Here is a 24,140-nt window from a genome sequence, read left to right as displayed (position 1 = left end):
ATTTATCTATTATTTCAAGATACTTTTTAGGATTTAGGATACTAGTCAATCTTTATAACAAAATCAAACAGCAAAGCTCAAAAGTGTTCAACTCAAGAATACTGATTATTTTTAGTGATATAAGTATTATGTTTACATCTTCCATATAACAGCGAAAAAAAAAAAAAATCAATATTGTATCACAATTATTCAGTTGTTTTGTTTTACAACTGCATATATAAACTGAAAAATTTACTTACTGGTACAATTTGAAAATGCTTTATTTTTAATCCATGACTCAATGACAATACAAATGTTTTGGGGTTACTTTGGCTATCACGTACCAGGAATACCCTAAAAGAGATTGAAAATTTTCACAGTAAGATCACTCTGGAAAGCCTTTTGTAAACATCCAGTTAAAACACTTTTAGATTCACTACAGTAAGTATTAGTGGAAAAACAGAGCTAATATTAATTACGTAAGCTATGCTTTTAATCAGTATTTCTTTGCAAATGTGTCACTGGAAATGCTTTTTTCTTAAATTCTTCCTCACCTTGTCTATTACATGAAAAATATGCATTCTCAGAATGAATAACACTGTAGGCGTTAGTTTTTACACTGCATAGAATTACAATGCATCTCTTCAGACAGAAAAGCACCCTCAAAGTTTGTGCTTTGAACAAAATTTTTCTTTGGACTTTGACTGTTACCTAAAATCACAAGTGTTATAGGGAAAATTCAAAAGGTAGTTCAACAGGAATGTATACAGAAAATGTAATGAAAGACATACGAGAATAATTTTCACATCTAGCCAATATTCATAAATGCACACTCATTTCTGCACATTGGCAAAATTCCCAGTGAGACGGAGCTACACTCTGCTCACTTTATGGCATCATTATTCAAATCACAACACTCAGAGGCCAACAGTGCCACTGCCACTAGTTTACTGGTAACTTAGTTTATTCCAGGTTGTAGACAGACATAAATTTGCCATAAACCTGGTAGGATAATCTGGTACAGGCAAATGATGATTACCAATAAGAGATATCTTTTATTGAATCACTGAGCGTGGAATATTGGCAGAGAATAGTTTGGAGGACAGAGTGAAGTACCTGATTCACAGCTTTGTAGTAGAGAGAGTCTGAACTGCTTGTACTGTGCAGGTCTGGAGCATATAGAACTAACCAACACACCAAGGAAGGGAAAGGGAGAGACTGCCATTGGCAAGCGTGCTCCTCTTTTAGGACACAAAAGAAATGGACAAGATGGACTTGCAGATCTCAAACAAGTGAGCACTAGTGGCCACCTACTCTTGCCCAACCACATACCAGGAACATATATATATATATATATATATATATATATATATATATATATAAATAAAAATAGAAGATTTCAGGAGAAGAAAGGCATACAGTGGATTTTCACTTACTAACAGCATGGATCCAAACTACTAATTTCATCCTCAAAGTTTTTAAGAATTCTATTTTTACAAAGTAAGAAAATACCTAGAATTAAGAAATCTGGAGTCCATAATCATTAACATTTCTATCAAAATTCCCACCCAGTCTAATTCGGAGCTCTGCTATTAATTCAGTTATTAATGAGGGATAATTGCCAACTCAGCATATGCCTTGTAAGAGCACACGGCAAGTGTAAGGACAAGTAAGACTTCTCAATAGACGCAGGCTCTCCTAACAAGCTCTCTCTCACCACCTAGTGGCCTTTCACCCTCTCCAGGACAGAATGACATTATTCAGAGCACAGTTAGATCCTATGCATAAACTTGAATTTTTTACATGTTTGTCATTAAGGACTGGCATTTTATTCTATTCAGAAAAATGACACTAGGAATGCGCCACTTTGCAGATATCGAAAATGGAGTCTCTACACCCAAATACTGGGATCCACATGACATAATACATAAAGTAATCACATTGGGTAGGAAAGAAAAAACAGGTTGAATAGTATTTATGTTCACATTCATCAGTTCTTTTAAAGTCCTTTTCTTTTACTGTTTTCCCTGTTTTAACAGCAAATATAAGCAATATTTGTTTTCCTTCTCATAAAAAGATCTTTACTCTTTTCTAACCTTGTCACAATAAACCTACTTTGGTTGTCAAAGAACCTTTAAAAACATTATTATGAAGAAAGGGTTGTAGCTCACAGAATCTTAAAAACGTTGGTAGGGAGTTTTATAGACACGCTGGGTGACTCCAAACAACTGCTCCTTATTAAGGAATTCTTGGAATGACCAGTTGCATTTTGTCATGGGCCTTCTGGTAATCTATTCACTGATCAGATGCCAACCCGTTTGCAATCCTGTCAACCATTTATCACCAAAAAGTCTTTGAATATCCTTTCAGAGATAAAGTATGAAATCAACAATATTGCTACACAAACTTCTTTAAGAAAGTTGGGTTTATACTGTGCTGAGTTTGTATGGTGGGGTTTTTGATAGTGGGGGAGGGGGCTACAGCAGTCACCCCCTGTGAGAAGCTTTTTGGAGCTCCCCCAGCTCCAAGACAGTATCCTGTGGGAAGGACTCACACTGGAGAAAGTTTGTGGAGGACTGTCTCCCATGAGAGGGTAACTGTGCAGCAGAGGAAGAATGCAAGGAGAGCTCCCCCTGAGGAGGAAGGAACAGCAGATGACTGTAATGCCCATTCCTTGTCCCTGTGCTGCTGGAGGGAGCAGTTTGAGAGACTGGGAACAAAACTGAGCCCAGGAAGAGGGGAGGGGTGGGGGAAAATGTTTTTAAGATGTGGTAATGCTTCTCACTGTCCTACTCTGTCTGTTAAGTGTTGTTGTTAGAGTGAGTCACCCCTCACTGTCCTTATCTCAATTCTGAAGCCTTTTACATTGTTTTTTTTCTTCCCATTCCTGATGGGGAAGGGGTGAGGGAATGTCTGTGTGATGCTCAGTTGCCCTCTGGGCTCAAACCATGACATACACCAGGACAGTAGATCCAAAAACTTTATTCCTTCATAGCAAACCTTAAGACTGTTGCTGTCCCTAATTCTGTTACTGGGTTATCCAAATACTGGAACTATTGTAGATCCTTTATATAATAGTCCCTTTATCTTCTATAAGCCATTCCATCATGAGCAGCATATTTGTTGCTACATATGGTATTACAGAGGTCCTATGACCTCTGTCCTATACAGAGATCTCCCAGCTTGGGATCACCATAAAAGGCTCAACATGGATTATTTTCTCTGCCCCTGGCCCCAGAAACTAAAATCTTATTATTCCCATTAAAAGCTTCTGTATTTTGGGCTTTCAGCCCATCAAAACTCACAGCATTTGTCACATGCTTTAAGGTATTCATGACTTCATTGTAACTCCTGAATACAAGCACACATACTAGCATGTTCTAATCAATTCTAGACAGTCCAAGCAAGAGTATCATCCCCACCAAAACCACAATGCACGTCTATGAATAGATGCAAGAATATAACAAACAACACTGTACTAAACTAATGTTAGCAAGGTATTGACTTTCTCATCTCAAACACCACTGCTCTTTACTTGCCAAACCTAATGGGTTTCATTTAACAGTATGTGTGTGTACCCACTGAAATACAGTGGAAGATTCATCAGCCTTAGAATGACATGCTGCTCAGAAACACATGTTGGGTTCACCCAGATGTCCTGTACCTCTCATGTAACAAATGCAAAAATTAATACAGCGTACAGAAGCAGTTTCAGGATGATTATCCAGGCTTAAAAACCAGACCCCTGAAATTAAAAAGAAAAAAAAAAAATCCAAAAAAAGAGAAAAAATACAAAAGAGGAAGTCCAATTAGCCATCCTTGCTGAGTATGACTGGTTTTGTTTCCCTTTCCTTCACATCGCTTTTGTTCCTAGAGCCCTTTCTGCAGATGTAGAAAACATACTTAATCTAAAACTGAAGTAATTTAACCAATAATTTGATGTTAAAGGTACCTAACTGGAAACAGAGTCAGAGAAACTTAGAGTTTTATGGAATTACGCATTGAATGAAGAAGGCCCAAGTTTACATTTAATACAGGAGCAAGGATAAAAATAAGGAAATGAAAAACAAAGAGGATTTAAACATAAAATACCTACTTGCTTTGTTATTTAAAAAAATTAATCTTTAAATGAGAAAAAAATAGTAATCTTATCCTAATGTTTATTGTTTACCATTAAGGGATAATACGATTTTTAGTCATATCATGAGGAAAAGTATTGAAAAAACTCCACTTTTTTCAATGACTGTCCCTGCACAGCTCATCTTAGAATAATGTTTTCAGGCTTTCTTTCATTCTTTCATCACTAATAAGAGATACAAAAGACACTGGTGCCAAAGTTGACAGTTTCCAGAGAGTACTGTGCAAATACAGAGCTCAAAAGCCTGGCTCTGAGTGGACATAATTAATCTGTCAGTGACAGAATCGAAGTGTTAGATCACCACTTTATTGCTTCCAAAAGATATAAAACAGAAACCAACTGATCTCCAGATAGCCCTATATAAAAGAATTTTTCTTTCTATTATATAAGTCAAAAATCTTCCTTCCTCAATCTCTCCCCCCCAATAAGTACACAAAAATATCAGTTGTTGACTAGAAAAGTGTCAGAAGAGTTATGTAAAGAATTAACTTACCCATCTACAAGTCCATGCTGCAAAATAAGTCTCTGAGCCTCTTCTCTAGAGATTTTATGATGAAACCATGACTGAGATCTGTGTATAGCTGTAGAAATAAAGACCTTTAAAAAACATTTTGCCTTCATTGAAAGAAACAGCTATTCCATTTCTCTGTCAATGAATTAACTCACACATACCCATGCTAGACATGGCAATAGGACTACCATGTGAGTTGAGTCGTAGACACCCTCTCCTCTGTATGAGAGAGAAATAAAAACATAATTTCAAATCTTTTTTGTTTTCTTAAAAAAAAAAATAAAAAAATCAGAAAATACTATTCTGAAAAGCAAAGGTGTTTATACCCGCCATGCTAATCCTTCTTCAACTGCAACTGAAAGGGCTTCTGTTGGATTTTCTATAACTCTGCTTCTGTTTCCTGAGAAATCCATTGCTACTAAAGAATTTTCTGAAATGCTTCTCTGCAACGAAGAAAAATAAATTTAGTTTGTTCCTTTTTTAAAAGATCCATCACTTAAAAGTGAGCTTCTGAGAAAACACTGTTTTGTAAGTGGTGTTTCAAGTATCTGCAGTGTTTCCCATCAGAGCCAAACTCTTTTTACCCTAGGGAGCATTTGTAATTCCAGTATGCTGCTGCAAACCTCAATTTTAAAGTCTGGCAGGACAGATCATCTTTTTACATTACTGCACTGGATGATAAATATATCGTTTTACCATAAACTATATTTATATTTTTAACTATAACTAGCCCTTTGCTTACAAGTCAGGAAACTGTTATTAAGTTGTTCAAGTAACAGAAAAAAGATAAAATGCAAAATTCTTATACATAACCACCAGATTAACAAAGATTTGAAATATTTTGTTACAAAGATGTCAAATTTTTATATTACCTAGATAAACTTTCACTCAAAGTTCACTGGATTTAAGCACTGAAACCAGCCATTTCTATGGAGCTTAACTTCTGTCTTAACATCTCTTCTAATTCTTATCACAGACTCAACAACTGTAGGATCTGTTATAAAACAATGCTTGTTTCTTTTTCTCCCAGTGAAGATCAAGTTTGTAACAATAGAATAAAAAGCACTGAAGCCTCGCAAAACAATCTTAAAACTCACCAAAATACTTCTCAGAAACCAAGGTTTACAAAGTCAAATTTAATATGGATTGTAACAGCTCAAATATTGGCAGGCACTGGAATATCAAAGAATTAAAAGAACATTCTAGCATTCTGTAAGTTAAAAGTAACATCTAGAACCCAAGAGGCCCAGATTTCTGTAGGGTTAGCAAAGCTTCCCATTCCAGAACTAAGGGAGATTTGTTTTGTTCCTGTTTGGTTACACACATGAATATAACTAGAAACGGAAGATGTAATTCTTGACATTGTAGTCTAAGGTCTGCCTGAGTAACTGTAACCTGTAAAGAACTTTGCAAAAGTGAAAAAACAAGGGCAAAATAAGAAAAAATGTTAGCCTCTAGGAGAGTAGAGGGAACTTATAGCTGACATGGTTGAGAGTTACTGAGGAATGTGAAACATGGAAGTGTTTCCCCTGTGAATATGTTCATTACCTTGTGAACTTAATTCTCAAGTTTATCCAATCTGCTGTTTAATCATGAATTATACACAAGTAGAAAAACAGTAACATGCTTAATACTGGTTATAGATTCTGCCTGTATTAGAAGTTACATGAGTTAAATACATGCAACAGTGTGAGAGAGAATCAGTAATGGTTCCCATATCCATTATAAAAGCAGCAGCTGGCTATTGTAACAGCTTCACATAACAGAAAGTAAAGACACAGTCAGTGTATTAAGCACAGTTTTGAAGCTATACTTATTAGCCTTATCACTAAAAACTGTTTTTGTGAATATCTATAATAGCAAATGCATAATTTAAGCATTTTAACAGCAAGAACTGTAATAAAAGCTAAAAAAATCCACCACAAAATCAGTCACAAGTCCCAGCAACGAGTAATTTTTACCCAATTCAGCCCACAAAAGTGATAAATCATCCATGAAAAAGTCTAAAATCAAATGACTCATAAAGAACTGGGATAACACAAAATACTAAGGGCAATCTGATCCAATCCCAACTATCTGACTGAGAAGATGGACACAGCATCCAGTATAGGCTGTTGTCCCTCCAAAACCCAGTTCTGACAAAATATGGTGTTCCCCTGAAGTCCAGTCAGATTACACCAGTTGAAATTAATCTCAAGTACTTAATATTTTGTTTTCAAAAGAATAATACAATGGAAGTATTACTGTATACCAAAAAGGATTTGTTATAGCTTGCTTATTCATCATTTACAGCATGTGTAACCTTAAACACTTTGCTTCTTTTTTAATGCGTTTATAGTTCTCCTGCTCTGTTTTCAAAATCCTCTTTCCATTATTTTTGACTGTGACAATAAGTCAATTAATACCCAAAACACTAGAGATTTGACAAAGGGAAAAAACCTGTTAACTGGTCTGAACTACCCAATTTGTATGAGACAAATTAATTAATTAATTAATTAGCTCTCTAGTCAACTCTGTCAGCCCTAAAGATTTCAACAAGCATTAGCACATATAAAGATCTGCAGGATTGGGTCAGTAGTATAACTGACACAAGCTACTTAAAAACAGCGTGACGGCAGAAACAATGTCTTTATTCATGGAGCTACCGTGGGACATACCATAGGTGTCATATTCAAAGGGCTGCAGACACTTCTACCTTGGTATGGTTGCATGTAATTCTGATACAGCTGCATCCCATACTAAAACCAGAAAATAACATGGTTAGCATTTTAAATTAGAATCCTAAACCAAGTAAATCTTTTTCCAGATGTAAAGATAACACATGCTTTTCTTTACCATTAAAAACCAGGGACAAATGCTGTTAGGATAAGGAAATGCACAATATTACCACTGTTGCTGTTGCCTTTATAAATGTACACTCTGCATTAAACACTGCCCATTTAATACATCAACCTACCTATTCTTTTTTTTACAGACACATTTGAAAAACATAATAAAGTTCCCTTCTTGTGCATTCTTGTCGCTTTGTTCAACACTACACAACAATCTCACTGAATTCACCATGGTTACATAAAAGCATATGTTTAATGTTAAATATTTGCAGGACTGAGGCTTCAAGACATCATTCTATCCCCTACAAAGCTTCCAGTAATTTCGTCTCTCTCTGTTTGTTGGGCTGAAGAAAAATAAGTTTTGGAGTAAAAAAATCAATACTGCTATTGCATGGGAACCTAGAATTATGTTACTTCTCTACCACACCAAGTCAAAATTTCACACAGTAACCTTAAGCAAGAAATTAACTCCACACAGGAAAATTACCTTAAGCAACCTAACTGCTGTCATCCAACAGGTCCTACTTTGTTCATCATCTGCACAGAGCTGTTTCAGGTCTCTGGTTCCTCCTGATTTGTTAGGCTAGAAGGCCACAGCACATTTTTTTAGCATTAATGCATATCTTGAAGATAATACCTGTTGAAATAAAAGCCACTAATTCTCCTATTTTATAATAGACAGCTGAATATTGTTTTCAAAAACCTTAAAGAAACTTAAGCTTACCTAAAAACTGTGGCTTGCTTTAATATATATATATATATCAGAATAATAAGCTTGTACCTTAAAGCAGAATCCATAGTTTGTTGGTGCTCCAGAAATCTTTTTGCCTGTCAAAGACATGTACATATCACTATTGCTGAATTCACAGAAAAACTGCAGATGCCTTGGCTCCTAAAAAGAAGAGCAATGTAATACAGTTAGACTATTTTTAGCCAGTCTCTCCAGATAAGAAACTCAGAAGAGTGTAGTAGTTATCCTGTTCTGAAATAGTCTTGCATATTGCAGTTTTAACTGTGACATCGTGAAATCTAGGAAGAGACAATTCAACATTAATTTTATAATGCAATGAAAAAACACCTCAGACTAGTCAAAAAGATCATTCTTCCAGAGAGGGAGAAAAAACAAAGTACAGGTAATATAATTTCTGGGAAAACATCCACTAAATTCAATCCACAGTAATATTCGAGTAGGATTCAAGTTCTGAGCCCAGTATGAATTTCAAGCATCAAAAATAAAATATACTTTCATAATCTGGAAAACAACATACTGTAATAATTACTGTCAAGTATTATTTCTAACCAGTATCTCCATCCACTAAGGTTAATTAAGTCAAGGAAGCAAATGAGAAATTTGCTGAAGGATACAAAAACACCTCAGTGAATACTCTGGCAGTTAACACAGAAAATTCAGGATAAGAAAAGACATTGGATTAAGTGCTATATGTAAAAGTTGTCTCAACTCCAATGTATCCATAATCAGGTTTAAAGTACTAAATGATAAATTGTCCAGTGACAAAATCTGAGAACTCTCAAAATCTTCCTATAAAATACTTTTATACATAGGTTTTTGTTTATTTTAGAGAATGAACCATTATGTCCACTTTTCAGAGCATCTGCTTATACTTCAGGATTTTAACTACTATTTGAAAATTTATTTTTAAAGGGTACTCTGGTAACTGATTGGAAAAATATTAACCAGAATGAAGCAAAGTTATAAGGAAAAAAGAAATTACTGTTTCTAAGACAATACTTTCCGAATTTTATATCTCAATATCTCTCTAATTTTTATTTATAATATACAATTTTTAAATCAATATAAGTTGAAATTCAAATTTTGGTTATTATTACAACAAATGGTAAATACATACATATTTGCTTTAACTTCATAGTGCTCTTTTTTTTTTTTTTTTAATTACCCTTCCCTTACCTTAGATGTACCTTTAGTGGAAAAATAAAGGCCAGATCTTCTCAAAAAAAAGTACAATTTTTTCCACGATTTTTTTCCCTGCTCCTTTGCATGCAAATAACCATGAATCTCAGGATACGTGCTGGAGCTTAAGAACATCTGAAAGAAAATATCAGACATGCACTTTTCTTTTCATCTGAAACCAGCTTTCTGTTTCATTAACATACTCAGACAGGACAAAGGGGAATAAACCCCTAAATCCACTATCACACCACAGTAATTCAGTTATGATTGCATCTAATCCCATTAAAAGTACCTTTGATTTAAGGCATGTAGAATGTTACACAACTCCAAGGTATGCTAAGCAAGTTACATATTTATATGGAACATATGGTTTGAAATGAGAGCATTAGTTATGCAATATGTTGACTTCAGCAACAAAACCAGTGTAAGAAATTCTGATCCCATGCCTCAGACCCTATTTATATAAAACTACCAACAGAATTTAAAAAAAAAAAACAAAACAAAACAAAAAAATCCCTCTCTCCTTTCTGTTACAAGCCAGATAAGAGAACTGATCCAAGTTAGAATTAATTCAACAAACAAGTCACAAAATCAGAATCACAAAACCATGCAGGTCAGGCAGATATTAGCATTTTCAAAAGGAGGGAACAAAGGTCTCAGGACCTGAAGTGGTGCTTAAGGAGCTCTAGCTTTAGGAGCATTAGCTGAACCAAAAACAGGAGAGGTTGGGCCTGTCACCAAGACAGCTCCTGCCTCTACTCAAGATATTCAATTGTCAGAGTGCAACACAGCTCTTACCATGTTAAAACCAAGTACACAGTTTTACTCAGTCTGCAAAAGTACCCACTAAAAGCTGGCAACCACATTAACTTTTCTAATCCCATGTAATGCATCGATTTTTATTATTCTTCCAATAAAACTACTCAGAACTATGACTCACAGCTAAACATACTAACCTAGAATTCTTCAATTTCCATCTCTGTTATTACTAAGGTCTTCAATGAGCCTTGCCCCAGGCTGGCCTGCAGTATCATAAATATCCTATCATCTAGCTTTATACAGAGGTAAGGGACAAAGGATTTTCTGGTTGATATCTGCAGCTTTCATTGCTGCATTTTCCTTCTGTCCACTGCCACTTTCAGAAAATCTGATTTGAGGACACAAAGCAACAAATTACCAGGAAAGAGACAGACTGGCTAGTACCGGACTGCAACAAGATGATGAAGTGATTGTGATTTTGGAAGTACACCAAGTTCTCTGCTACTAAATAATGCAACCCAAACAAGATACACAAGGTTTCTTTCACTTTTATTGTTTTCCTACCTTGTAGTCAGATGCATGACTGTACTACCTGTAGATCAGCCTGAGATAATTAAATTCAACTGGTGTGAATGCAGTAACACGGGCAGGCTTCATTTGACAGGGGAGTGCCCTAGCCCACAACTAGGAATGCATTATGGAATTGCTTCACTGCTATTCACCTGAATAGTTAAATTACAGTAAGACTAGGTACATCTCTTTACATGTGCTGCTGGCACACAGCTGTGTGCAAATGCAGTTTAAGCTATTTCAGCCACACTGAAGCAGATGGGTAGGTCCTAGTAGGTGTTCCAGCCTGTTAATCTTCCCATTTGCCACATATTAACAGGTTCACTGATGGTGAATATAAAGGTTGAATTGAAAAAGTATTTTAACTCTATAAACAAAGTCAAATGGAAGCTTAGGAAAAAGAGTCAATGTATGTAAAAATAAAAGAGCATCTTGTTAGGCTTTAGCATCTCTGCTGAAGATGAAAGGAGTGGTTGGCTCCCAGCCTGCACAAGTGTTTTCCCCAGGATTTCTGCCATAAGAGCTTCAAACTAGAAGCACTGTCAGGAAAAATGCTTTTCTTACTCAGCAGACCAAAGTGGAGGAGCAATACAAAGCTCAGCTTCAACAGTCACTGCTGTACCCATGCTATCAATTAAAGTAAAGTAGCAATAATGCTAGGAAAAAGGCAATCCTAGATCCATCTTTTTCTTTCTAAGACAGCTGAGGACTGCATGAGAAAATATAACATGAATAAACTGTAGTCAAAACCATTAACTGTCAGAAGGAATGAGCAGTAAAAATATTTCAGAGTGAGAACTGAATGTCTGTAATAAAACCCTAAAACTAAAGATGGTAGAAAAGATAAGTTCCTTGGCTTTTTTTATTGTGGGTTGGTTTTGGTTGGAGTTTATGTTGAGGTTTTGGGTTGGTTTGTTGGGTTTTGGTTGGTTTTTTTCAATGGAAGTACATGCAAGTTTATTACAGGGGAAATTATCCCTGCTTATACAGATAAGAAGAAATCAAAATAAAACAAAAAATAAGAAAAATATTAAAAGTCCTTAATATAGGAAGAAGAAGTGGGTAGAGTTAAACGATGGTATGCTGCAGACAGGGATTACTGGTCACACAATATGCAGAAATAAACTTGCACCCTCTCTCCCATGCAGTGAAATATATAACATGTTATGTAGGGTGGTGTCAAATGTCACCATATCTGTCAGATACTAATATATTACAGCACTAAGGACTTGATTATGATCTGATTAGCTGTAAAACCAACCAATTTAAAACCAATCTGAACAAAAGAAAAGAAAGCAAATAAATGTCTTTTGGTGGGTGGGGAAATAAAATCAATCAACAAGTGAAAAAACAACAGAACAGGAAAAACATTGGACTATCTCATATAAATATAATAATAAACCCAGCAGAAATACTAGGTATCACTGCTTGCAATAAAGACTGAGAGTGGCACTCCTAACTGTATAACTTATTTGTCTGCATCTTCAACATTTTCAATGAAAGAATGGTTGCAGTAGAAGAGGCAACAATATTTGCAGTAGAAGAGGCAACAATAGGTTGCAGTAGAAGAGAGGTTGCAGTAGAAGAGTAGAACAGAGGTTGCAGTAGAAGAGTAGAACAGAGGTTGCAGTAGAAGAGGCAACAATATTATTTTGGATGTTTCTTGAGCGCTTATACACTATTTTTGAAAGTTAAAGCAGCCATCATTTTCCTAAGACTCTGTGAAACAAGTTTGAATTTGATGACTGATTTCTTCAAAGATGTGATGACAGCTGGCCATGATCCAGCCCAATGCTACTGTGGACGAGAAGGATTTTCCCTTGAACCTCATGATAAATTTTGGGGACACCAAGTAATTCCAGTGAAGAAATGATGCTAATTCTCAGTGTTGTCTCCTATAGACTTCAGTCAATCTGAGGAGTTTAGACTGGGAGAAAGGCCAGCAAAACCTAAAGTCTAAGACAGGGAAAGGCAATGGACAAACCAGAACATGTCTAGGATATTGACAAGAGACTGAAAGTCAGTGCATGACTATTTCAACCTGAAGACTGGAACGGAGCCAGATGCGAAACTGCTCAGGGAAAAAGGGATTTGCTGTGTCAGAGGGATTAAAGAAATATAATCTTGAATCTCAAATTGTGAAGGCAGAGAGTGGGAATAACTAAGAACATGGGGCAAGAGACATCAATTGGGAAAGGGCAAAAGGAAAAGATACTATCAGTCATCCTACCTTTCACAAAATTATGAGTGTTTGTGTTGGTAATCCTGTTCTGTCTTTAACTTAATTTTTGCATAATATAACATTTACTTTTTAATGTTTATTTAGGAAAGACATATTCTTCCTTCCTTAATATATTCTACATCAGATGCAAGTTTTTTTCATTGCTCTGGAAGATGGCTTGGACATATGCTATCTACAATAGCTTTTTTTAATGTATTCACATTATATGTAAAAAGCTATTAGAAAGAATCAGCCAAATTGGTCAATAGAACACTTGAACTCTGATCTTCAAGTCTACCTACAGAAACTGAATATCAATTGCATCTATTAAACAATGAGGAAGGAGTGGGGGGATAGGTCTATTCTTAAAGCAAAACCAGAAAAAGGTGTAAATACCCAAGTAATTTCAACCTTCCATTTTGAAGATGTTACTGTTAAATTTAAAACACTGATTGACATACTGTGTAGTGAAAAAAATTCTGTTCCAAATACAATTAAAGATGTAAAAAATAGAATTACAACACTGGAGAAATGTTCACAGACAAAATGAAAGAAAACCGGGATAAAATTTTGATACTTCAAAGTTAATAAAAATTACTGCCTTCAGGGAGGCTAGGATTTCACCCCCTAACGCAGGACTCAATCCCATCAATGCTATCTATGATGTGCAGTGTATTCATTGGAACTGCTGCCATGAATAAGAATACAAGGGATCTAGTGCACACATGAATTCATTAAAATAAGAGTTGTTCCAATAAGCAGATGATGTTGTAAACAAGTCATAAGCCCCATTTAAAATTACATTTAACAACAGTTTCACATCTAATTAAACCAAGTGAATTAATTTGTTGCCCACCTATGAAAATTGATAATTCTGAAGAATCAACCACCAACCCATCCCAAATTCTGAAAATAATAGAATATTTCATTACTATAGGGAGATGCCTCAGATTAAAATCTAAATACTATGTTCATTTTTGACATGTTTTAAAGCATCCAATTTGCAAAAATAACCTAAAGCAAGTTCCAAATGATCCATACTCCCTACCACTAGACATGTACATACAGTGTTGTGTCTCAGAGCAGCCATACTCTAATCAAAATAGTGACATGCTGCTCCTTTTTTTTTTAGGCTGAAGATCTTCATGACAGAAATTAAACCTCTCTCTTTGGTATACATGGACATTCAGTATAAGTCAGACCTAGTAATTTTACTTAGCACATGCTAAATGGATAGGAGACAGGTAAACTTTTTCTGTTTTTCTGAGGCTATTTAGATGCTCTGATTTAAAGTCATCAGCCAAAATACTCACTCTCAGTGAAAGTCAAGAAAAACATACTTGAAAAATATTTTACTTCCTTACAGTTCAATCCACAAAAAGCTATAAAAGTATCAGAAGTGATTTTTTAATCACTTGTAAGCATTGACTTGTTAAAACTAATGTCTCTCTTGATACTTGACCAAGCACATCACAAATAATATCGCAAGCCCATTAACTTGTCTTAATAAAAGTTTCCAAGGAAATAGCGACTCGGTGTAAACAATTTACCCAAAAACTTCTGCCGAAACATGTATAATGGCTGCACAATTCACAAAGGTATTCTCTACTTTGTGCCTAGTAAGTTTTATTTGATGAAATACAATTAAACAAATGATACAGCATAAAATAGCAGCAGAGGAGAGCTCACAACAATTTTTTCAAGCTATCAAAATGGGATGTAACTATATATGTTTAGAAAGATTCTTCATCTTACCCATAAGCTCTACATACATTCTACATAACACAATATGGGCCTAAGGAAGTTCTGTGCAAGACTATATGGCAAAGAGTTCCATTATAAAAGTCTTTTTTTCAAACTACCAAATTACTTTTGTGAGCAAAGAATATCAAGTTCTATTAATACAGGGAACAAGATTTTCTAAACAAAATGTTTATGTTAGACTGCAAAATCTATTTGCTGTTTAGGTTAACGAAAGTGAACTGATTTTCACTAGATATGCAGCATATTTTGAAATTATAAAGGTTTTATTTATATTTCTAAAAATTATTTAGAGAATCTAGCACATGTCATTTAATTTTAATTTGAAACATTTTTTACTATATTTGAGATGATTTTAACTTCCTGAGTAACATCTCCTTCTATAAGGATTATAATACAGAAGAATGCTTTGAGAATTAGTTCTTCAGTGTTTTTCATTTACTGATGGATGCTAAGGTAGAATTTATTATACAGATGCAAAAATTTTTGTAATTTTAGTTCTACCTTAAATATCTTGTTTTATTATGTTGCCTTTCCAATCATTCTTTATCCCAAACACTCACATGCAGGGTTGTTGTCTTAAGGCCAGTGAAAGTTCTTCTATTAATTAATTTTTCTAGTGACAAGCAAACAAGAGTGATGTGTATGTTTCCACCTTTATTACTCATTTTTCCCCTCTTTGAGAAGTAAGACGATGATCCCTCCTGATATGGTCATTCTGTGAAATTATTCCCATTGTAAATTAAAATCTTGTGTCTGCTTAAATATGACTAACACTGAGTGACCTACCATATTTTTTTTTCAAAGGCTACAGTAGCCTTCAAGCTAACAAATCATACCAGTCTGTCTAAATTTTCTACTCATTAAGTTTAACCATTTAATTCTTTTTTACACCCATTTGATTCACATTACCAGTTCCTCAGTATTCTACTCAGGCCTGCTGTTAAGTATGCGCTAAGTACTGCAGCATTCCGCCTTTTTAAGGAAACAGGGTATTTCACCTGAAATACCCAATAAAGGTATTAACCATTTTTACTGCATTTTGTCTGGTTTGGCACTCCTTGATTCTGAAAGAATGTGCAAGTTTCCAACTGTGGTCATATAATAACTGTCTGGGAAGGACACATCACTTTATATCTCATAAGGAAAAGCAATTAAACATGTTTTGAGTTATTAAAAAAACAGCAACAGAACCAACAGTGACAAAGAACTATGCTAACACAACACAGACAAGCGGAAATTCTAAACTAAACTGGCTCATCTTCATTCAAAGATTACATACCTGTAATATCCCAGAGTGACTTACTGCTGCATTGGTCTCACTTGGAAAAGATATCATACGATCTGGAAAAAAGCTCTGTAACAATAATAATTTGTATCAAAGTTCTGAAAAAAATAAATATAAAACTTCCTATCTCTTTTGGTTGTAAAATTAATGTTCCCAGTGCAGTGCAAGACACTGTAGATTCTCTGATGCAATAATTTCAGCTTACCTTAATATCATTCCTAAATTGGTGACATCTTACATATTATTTGCTGAAAAATTTAGACTTTTGAGAAAACATCAGTGGTCTCTGGAAGCAAGAGGGTTTCATACATCAGTGCAAGTCATATTGCAGTGCCTGGCCCTTAGTGTTGTTTTTCTAGTAGTAATTTCTATTTCTGTTGACATATAAGACTTGCCTGGGGATTCAAGATGCTACAAATGCTACAATATATTTTTCAGCATGCTACACCAACATGCTGAAAAATATATTGTTTTCTCTTGTTTTCATTACACTAGAAACCCAGTAAAATATTTTGGGATAACTTCCATTAATAGAGAACAAATCCTTTCTGTTTTTTTTTTAATTGTCCATTTTGTATGATATGAATGGGAATTAACATCATGATCTGACTACCTTAATACAGTGTGGTTAAGAACTCCACATTGAAAGTGTCAATTTCATTATCAAGGAAAGCTCAAGGGGTAATTTATGGGACAGATCTGCAGCTGGGGAGTTCAATATAGTCATCCTGATACAAACCAGCCAAGTTTGACCATTACTAATAATGTTTTCTCAAGGCTTGGACAAGTTCAAAGCTTATATTCCCCTGACCATCCAATGTCCACTGACTTTTGTTTTTAACAAAACTGAACTACTGGTAGGGTTAATTCATATAATTTCTGATAAAGCATTCTTGCTACACCTGGGACCACAGCGCCCAGAAGAATGACTCAACAGGAACAGTAATGACTGATTAGCCACAGCTGCTGATGCTAGTCATAGCTTCATGTCTGCCACATTCCACAGGTATTTCCACTCACTGGTTAACCAATATACAAACAGACTTATTCTTTGAAAGCTTCTCTACTAGAAGTTTGAGTAGACCATCTCAAACTTAGAGTTTTTCACTAGTGCCGTAATATCTCTGTGTCAGGTGAGTACAACACAGGCAGAGAAAGAAAAAAAAAACCAGACCCACCCTTAGATCTCTTCTATCTTTTGGTATCTTAATATTTGCCTTTTCTCAGGTAGATAATTTGAGTTCCTTTCCACTTTTCACCTTTTAAGTCCTCATACGCTTCTGCTATTTCTCTATTTGACATCTGAAACAAGCTGGTTTTATAAGAGACAGCATTATGAGTGATCCAAATACACTGTGCATTGAGCAACCAGATGGTGAGTTTCTCCTGCTGAGCCAGGACTGCTTCCATAGCTTTTGCCATCAGCCAAGGTCTGAATCAGCAGCATTAACCTCTGGCAACATCCTTGAGTTACAAGTTGTCTCTGCTCTCTTTCCATTCTTTACACACACTAGCTTTAGCTTCACTTTTGCTTACTCATAACAGGTTATGGCTGCTCATTGCCTGTTGTGTCAGCTGTCATTTTGATGCAGCTATGAGAAGCTGCCATTGGACACCACTGGGTCATAACATTAAATTTTCACTTTAACAATAAAATCATATTTGCTACAGATGCACCTCCTCACACTGCTTCATTTTATATTTTATTGTCATTTGATGGAAACCACTCAATTTCAAAAATTTTGTCACAGGTCCATGTGCAAACTTCAATAAAGTTAAACCTTTGTCTGCCCCTTCACCCTCAAAAAAGTACAAACATGGATGTTTTACAGTTCCAACAAAGGGACTGGCCAACAGTTACATGCACTATAATATATTCCTATATCCCATATATTCCTTCCCAATTATTCCTTTTGACTGATGTTATACTAACATCTTTACACTCTGCCTGTCTGTGTAGAAAAGACTATTTTGCAGCAACAGCAATTGCACTACTTCACAGATAGAATGTTAGGACTTACCAGTGGATTTTTAAAAAACTCATACTTGGCATAATTTTTTCTAAAATACAGTTTGTTTTCCTCTTCTGTTACCCAATTTGACTGGACTTCCATCACTAATTCATGGTCCTCTATAGCTCTTCCTGTAAAAAAAACCAAACAAATTAAAAAAGAAACACATAACCTGTGCCTAAGAGCCTACGAGCAGACCATAAAAATACAAAGGTCAAATAATAAATATATTATCAAATTAAATTAATTTAAATGAATACAAAACATGAAACAAGCAATCAGAACACAGTCCATATAATCAGGTCCATGTTATACCAAGTTACTGTTCTACCCCAGTAGGGACCAAGTTCTGAGGTCTGTCCCACATGGGGGTTTTCTGTTTGTGTTTTGTTGTTGGTTTCTTTTACAGGGGCAGCTGAGGGCTTTATTCCATGTCACAGCCAAATCCATGTTTTCCCTGAAGAAGCCAGGCAGTTCCTGCTGGGTGACACATGGGGCAGTAGGCAGCAGACCACTTCAACCATTCACTCAGCCTGTCTGGGATGTCAGGGATGTCTTTCTAACACTCCTTGCTCTAATGCCTCATTTGTGAAGTGAAAGTTATCTGCAATATAGAAAATCATTCATTTGCCACCTTCTCCCCAGAGTCTCACTAAGTCCTGAAGCATAGCTAAAACTGCAAATGAGATTAGGGCATTTCAGTGTTTTAATGTTTTTGCACAAACCAGGGATACTGAGCCACAGAACTAGCATAAGCAAAAGGAATGGTAAAAGTAAGCCACGGAAAAAAAAAAAAAAAAAATGTGCAATTTGGTTTTGCAGTGGGAAGAGAGGAAGAAAAGGCAAATAATTCAGTTATTTGTACCACAGCACTGGCATTCAGAATCAGGTTTCACACTGCTTTAGATTGCTTCTGTCATTCAGATTCAATTTTATAGCAATATGAAATGCATTTATAAGAAAGATATAGAATTTAAGAACTTTCCTGCGCTGTGCATGTTTACATGTTGCATACTCTGAATAATGTAGTGGGACTACATTAGTGCAGAAGTTACACATAAATCCTGAAAGACTGTGGATAATTTCTGTGCACTAATATTTGTATGGCCTTTTTTCTTTAATAAATCTCAGCAGCTTATGAACTCATGCCACCAAAAAAAAGGATGAACATAATTCCAAATGAGTATACAGTTTTTGTGGCCACTTGTTCTTTTTTGTGGACTCAAACTAATGAGAACAAGATGGAGTTGAACAAAGTTGTAGATTTTATTTAAATGATCATTGGCACCTCCAAATTTAAATTATACTCTAACAATGAGTTACAGGTTAAGAATAGATTTGAGATTTAAACTTATGTCTCCCTGCCAATTATGGGGTTTTAACATCCAATTCTGATAATGGTTTCAAAGGGAAATGGCAATTAAAAATATATTATAAAAACTATGTAACTCACAATTTTATGATCACATTTTCTCCACTGCATTGATTTATCATAAAAGATCTTATTATATACTTTAAAGGAATGTTGATGCTCTCATATAACTGTTAGAAAAATTTTTGAAAATTGTAACAGATAAAAGACTAGTGTGTTTTTTTTAAAAATAACTTAATTAGACATAATATTAATTTAAATAGTAAATTTCTGCAAGTGAACCTGGCCAAGCAAAGAGCCTAACTTTCATAAAGTGTAGCATGTACAACCTTCTAAGAGATAAAAATCAAGCCTCAAATTTGAGATCATTAAAGCCTCTTTAGAACTACAGCATCTTTTTATTGATTTTCTCTTGCCACTTCTTTTGCTAGTCACTGCTTCATGCTTCCACACTGTTCAATCTGGTGGGTAACACCCTTATGGTAGCCTGCAAATCTATAAACTTCTTCAGGAAGTTTCCAGCTGGAAAATTTAGAGACAATACACTCATACAGCTAAATTTCACCTCAGTAGGAAAATATCAAGTTCATGACTAGCAGAAGACAAAGCACTCTCATGATCAAGAAGGGAAAAGTTAAACTTCCATTGACTATAACTAATTCTTCATTGACTAACTCATTCTTGACCCCACAAAGCGACTGATTAATGATGCTACATTAAACTCGCATTTTGTAACCAGATCACAGGAAGCAAATAAAAACTTATCAGACAACAAAAAATACCTCAAAAATACTGAAAGAAAAGTGAGCATTTTAAAATCTTGTACAGGCTGCTCTCCTCAAAACCACTTTCTTCAGATGCAGGGCTAAAAAGACACTAAAGAACTGAGGCTCTTACTCAAAACCAGCATTTTTTTTTCCCCTTCAGTTTTATAGAGAGAAAGCACTCCTCTGGGATGACATTTAAAACTCTTAAATGCTTGGCATTGTGACATTTAAGAAAATAGCATTTCCTCAAGACTTAGTTCTCAGTACAAAAATAAGACATTCTGCATCACCCTAATGGATGGGTAAAGATGCTAGTATTTATTTATTTTTAAGGTGTCACATCACAGAATATTTTACAATTGATTCAACTTACTTTCTTGAAGGAACTGAAAGACTTAGTTACTGCCCTCCAAAACACAGACCTGTAATCAAATCCCTAAATGCTGCCATGAAAAAGCTGCACTTCGGTTTAGTTAGATCATTTTTTCTCTTCCAGCTAGACTGAAGAGTTTCTACCTTCCTCTCTACCACCTCTTTATTACTACTATCTCTAACATTAGGAGCACCCGTCCAAAACAGAGTCTCCTTAACTATGGGAAGTAACTAAAGCACATGAAAGAAAATTTAACACTGAAGTGCATGACAGAACACATTTTAAATAGCCTCCTCTCTAGCCACCCAGCAGGGGAAAAAAGAAATGATACTAAATAAAAATCAGAAAAGCCATTGTCCAGTACTATAGCACAGATAGTGTTTTGTGAGTCTTCCCACAGGCTACCTAAAAGAATGCAGACAGTGAAATCAAAACAAGAGACCGAAACACAACAATGATGGGTCTGGCCAAGGCACTATCACCTACTCAAAGAGGAACCCTACAACACAAGTCTATTGAGCTGCAGAAGCAAATGGAAAACTGTTTACAGTCAACACAAAAATTTCTCGCTAGAAAAGGAAAAATTTCAGGGTGAAGACAGTACTTTCCTTGGAAAGGAGAACAGCTATGGAAAACTGTTCTGGTTTTGTAGCCTGCCCTGTACAGGGAAGTTGCAATGGAAGCATGGGGCTTCAACACCAAGGTACCTGGTGGCAAGGATGACATGGCATCATCCAAATCTAGGCATACTTCAGCTGCCTTCAATAACCTTAGACAAGGTGAAAAACATCCAAGGATTTCTTTGAATTCGATAACTTGAGAAAAAAAGGATACATACCTGAAACACACAGTTCTGAAATACATTGTGATTTATAGTGCTGTAATAATCATCATACTTCGGATATTTGAAATAGAGCCCAGGCTACTGCAAAACTTTGAAGATGGGTAGGAAGGCTGAGATCTGGATCCCAGATGATGGGGCAGCAGCAGCAGGCTGTGTGCAGTGTGGGTGCCCGAGGGCAGGCAGATGGGGTGCACCAGCCAGTGCCCTGGGGAAGTGGCGCAAATGGAGGAACCATCTGCCCTGCCCACTGGCCCCAAGTCAACACAAGCTGGCCAGCACTTGCCATGCAGTGTAGTGAAGACATGATCATGCTTAATGTTAATGTAATATAGCTCCACACTAAAGGGCATACAGGTTTGTGAAAACAGGAATATTCAGACCATGATTTTATGTTTTGGTTTTATGGATTTTTTAGGATTTTTTTGGTTTTTACTTTTTTATTCTTCACATACAGATGCCTCCACACAGCAATGAAGGCACACTCTGGTGATGTAATTAATGTCTGTCTTGATTAAAAACAGAATGTTGTGCTCAGCTCACTAAGATTCATGCAATTATATCTAATTCTGAAGTATTCAGACAGCTGTTAGATATTAAAGAAAATGTTCACTAATTGATGAATGAATTATTAATCCCCTTCATACTGGAATTTACACAGACACACACACTCATTCACAGTACTTCTCCTTTCTATATCCATTCATTTAACTTAGGAGCAGAAAAAACCTGTCTAAATTTCCATGGGTAAAACATACAACAGAATAATAAATAGCAAACAGTCCAAAACTACATTAGCATTGGAAAAATATTTATTCATGCTACTCATCCAGCGCTTAAGAATATACTTAATGCAAGTCAAGATCAACACGTTAAACCTTTCAAACAAAACCAGATCTACCAGTATCATAAAGATAAATTCGGAATTGCCACCCTCATCATTTAGGAAATAATTTATTTTAAAAATTAACAATTCACCTTTTTCTAAAATTATGCCCAAAGCAGCTGGAGCAATCAAAAGACCGTATGGTGAATGCAGGTCTTCACACTTGCACACCAGCAATTTTGAGAATTTCAGAATCTTAGAAAAAGCAGTTTCACTAATGATATGATATTGAAATATTCCAATAAATCCTTCAGATTGCAGAAAATACACTATTTGACAAAATGTATATCGTGCAAATAAATAAACCTGAAGAAACAATGCCATTATTCTGGCATGGTTTGTCAAAAGTGTCTTCTTCAATACTTACTACACTACTTAAAACACCAGCCACACTATAAAATACAGAAAACACTTCTACGTAGTGTTGTATAAAAGCTATTTTTATACCTCCTCTTCTGTAGCAGTCAGTCATTTACAGCCTCGACCCAGATTTAACTCTGACCTTACTCTGAGCTGGGAGCATCTTACAACTGATACATTCAGTGCAAAAGGTTATAAATATCTTTGAAATGTTACAAAGCAAGAAAAAAAAATTTGAAAAACGTTTGTGGCTGCCTTCATAGGATAAAGGAGCAGAAAAGGGCAGAAAACAGTTTTAGCTTTTGTAGTTCATCTTTAAAATACAGCTGTTAAACATAATACAGCTGGAGATGTACAGTCAAGTTTACTTTACACAAATCTACAAGTCCAGATCCCCTAGATACATACACAGAAAGGAAGCTTAACAATAGCTTACAGCCATATATAAATATTCGGGGGGTGGGGGGTGTATTTGGGTTTTTGGTGGTGGTGTGAGGGTTTTTTTAATGGACAGTACTGAAATTACCAGGTACCAGGGCAGTCTCTTCTAAAAATTAAGAGCTCCAAGTAGTTTTTTATGTTTTTTAGAACGCGGGAAGGCCCCAAAACATCCCTCTCAAGCCACACTTTGCACTAGCAGCCGGAACTGCCCTTGAGGTTGTGGAACTACTACCTTTGGTAACTCTAGTACAGTGCTAAAGTTCAAGAATAATATAGAAACTTTGAGTGACATGAAATGAAAACCAGATTTTTTTATGGCATTTGCCTTCTAGTACTTTTTTCTGATATAATACCCCATCAAAACCAAACATAATACAGTACTGCAACATAGTGCTGTATAAGTAAGATTGTCTGACTAGAGTATCAGCTCAACACTATATCCCAGTGGTGGGCTTCTAAACTCATCTTTTGTCAAGTGAAGTCTTTCATGTGGTCTGCATTTTTATATCGGCAAACATCCCCTTTCTCCCTAAATTTAATTTGTCTTAATGTGTTTTTATACTGCAAAATTATGTCTATAGAAAACAAAAAGGAATAGAGACCAGAAGTTAAAATTATATTTGTAGTCTGAAACCACAGATTACACCTTTTAAGTTGTATAATAGAAAGAGGTTTTTTACTGTACTAGAGGAACACTGATAATGTGGAAGTTCAGAGCATTTTGTTTCCAGCAACTTAGAATACTAAGCATAAAGTCACTTCAACACAGCTCATAGGTCCGTAAGTGGAAGCTTAGAAGAATAGTTTTATTTCGCTTTTTAAGCAGTCCTGTGCCAGACTGACCATACTGAAGGAAAATATTGAGAGCCTACTCTGATGCTCCTGAAGACTGAGTCCTATTGTCCAGAGAGAACAGCACTGTGTAACAGCTTTCTGTCCTTGATGTCAGCGATTTCACTCAGATGTTTGGAACAACAAAGATTTTATTTGCAATGAAAATAATGCAAGTCTTGCTAGAGATAAGCAGGAAATACCAATAAAAGAGGAAGAACTGCCAAAGAAAAGCAAGGAAGAGTGAAGAACAATTTGCAGTGAGAACT

The 24,140-nt window shown here is 35.6% G+C and overlaps 1 protein-coding gene across 1 annotated transcript in view; it reads right to left on the bottom strand.

Annotated features, from left to right (window-relative positions):
* GRB14 (growth factor receptor bound protein 14) overlaps positions 1-24,140 on the bottom strand; it is a 64,250-nt gene that overhangs the window by 4,473 nt on the left and 35,637 nt on the right. The window contains exons 4-13 of the mRNA XM_026852466.1: positions 18,010-18,131; positions 15,983-16,057; positions 9,387-9,524; positions 8,241-8,351; positions 7,947-8,042; positions 7,286-7,366; positions 4,955-5,071; positions 4,790-4,847; positions 4,611-4,698; positions 240-333 (exon numbers count right to left, since the gene is read on the bottom strand). Coding sequence (XP_026708267.1) covers positions 240-333; positions 4,611-4,698; positions 4,790-4,847; positions 4,955-5,071; positions 7,286-7,366; positions 7,947-8,042; positions 8,241-8,351; positions 9,387-9,524; positions 15,983-16,057; positions 18,010-18,131 — 980 coding nt within the window. The remainder of the gene's footprint in view (positions 1-239; positions 334-4,610; positions 4,699-4,789; positions 4,848-4,954; positions 5,072-7,285; positions 7,367-7,946; positions 8,043-8,240; positions 8,352-9,386; positions 9,525-15,982; positions 16,058-18,009; positions 18,132-24,140) is intronic.

Source organism: Athene cunicularia (assembly GCF_003259725.1).
Source record: "Athene cunicularia isolate RWA chromosome 7 unlocalized genomic scaffold, athCun1 chr7_part1, whole genome shotgun sequence".
NCBI classification, from domain to species: Eukaryota; Metazoa; Chordata; class Aves; order Strigiformes; family Strigidae; genus Athene; species Athene cunicularia.
The sequence above is the reverse complement of the archived record's forward strand: the minus strand, read 5'-3'. Positions and strand labels throughout refer to the sequence as shown.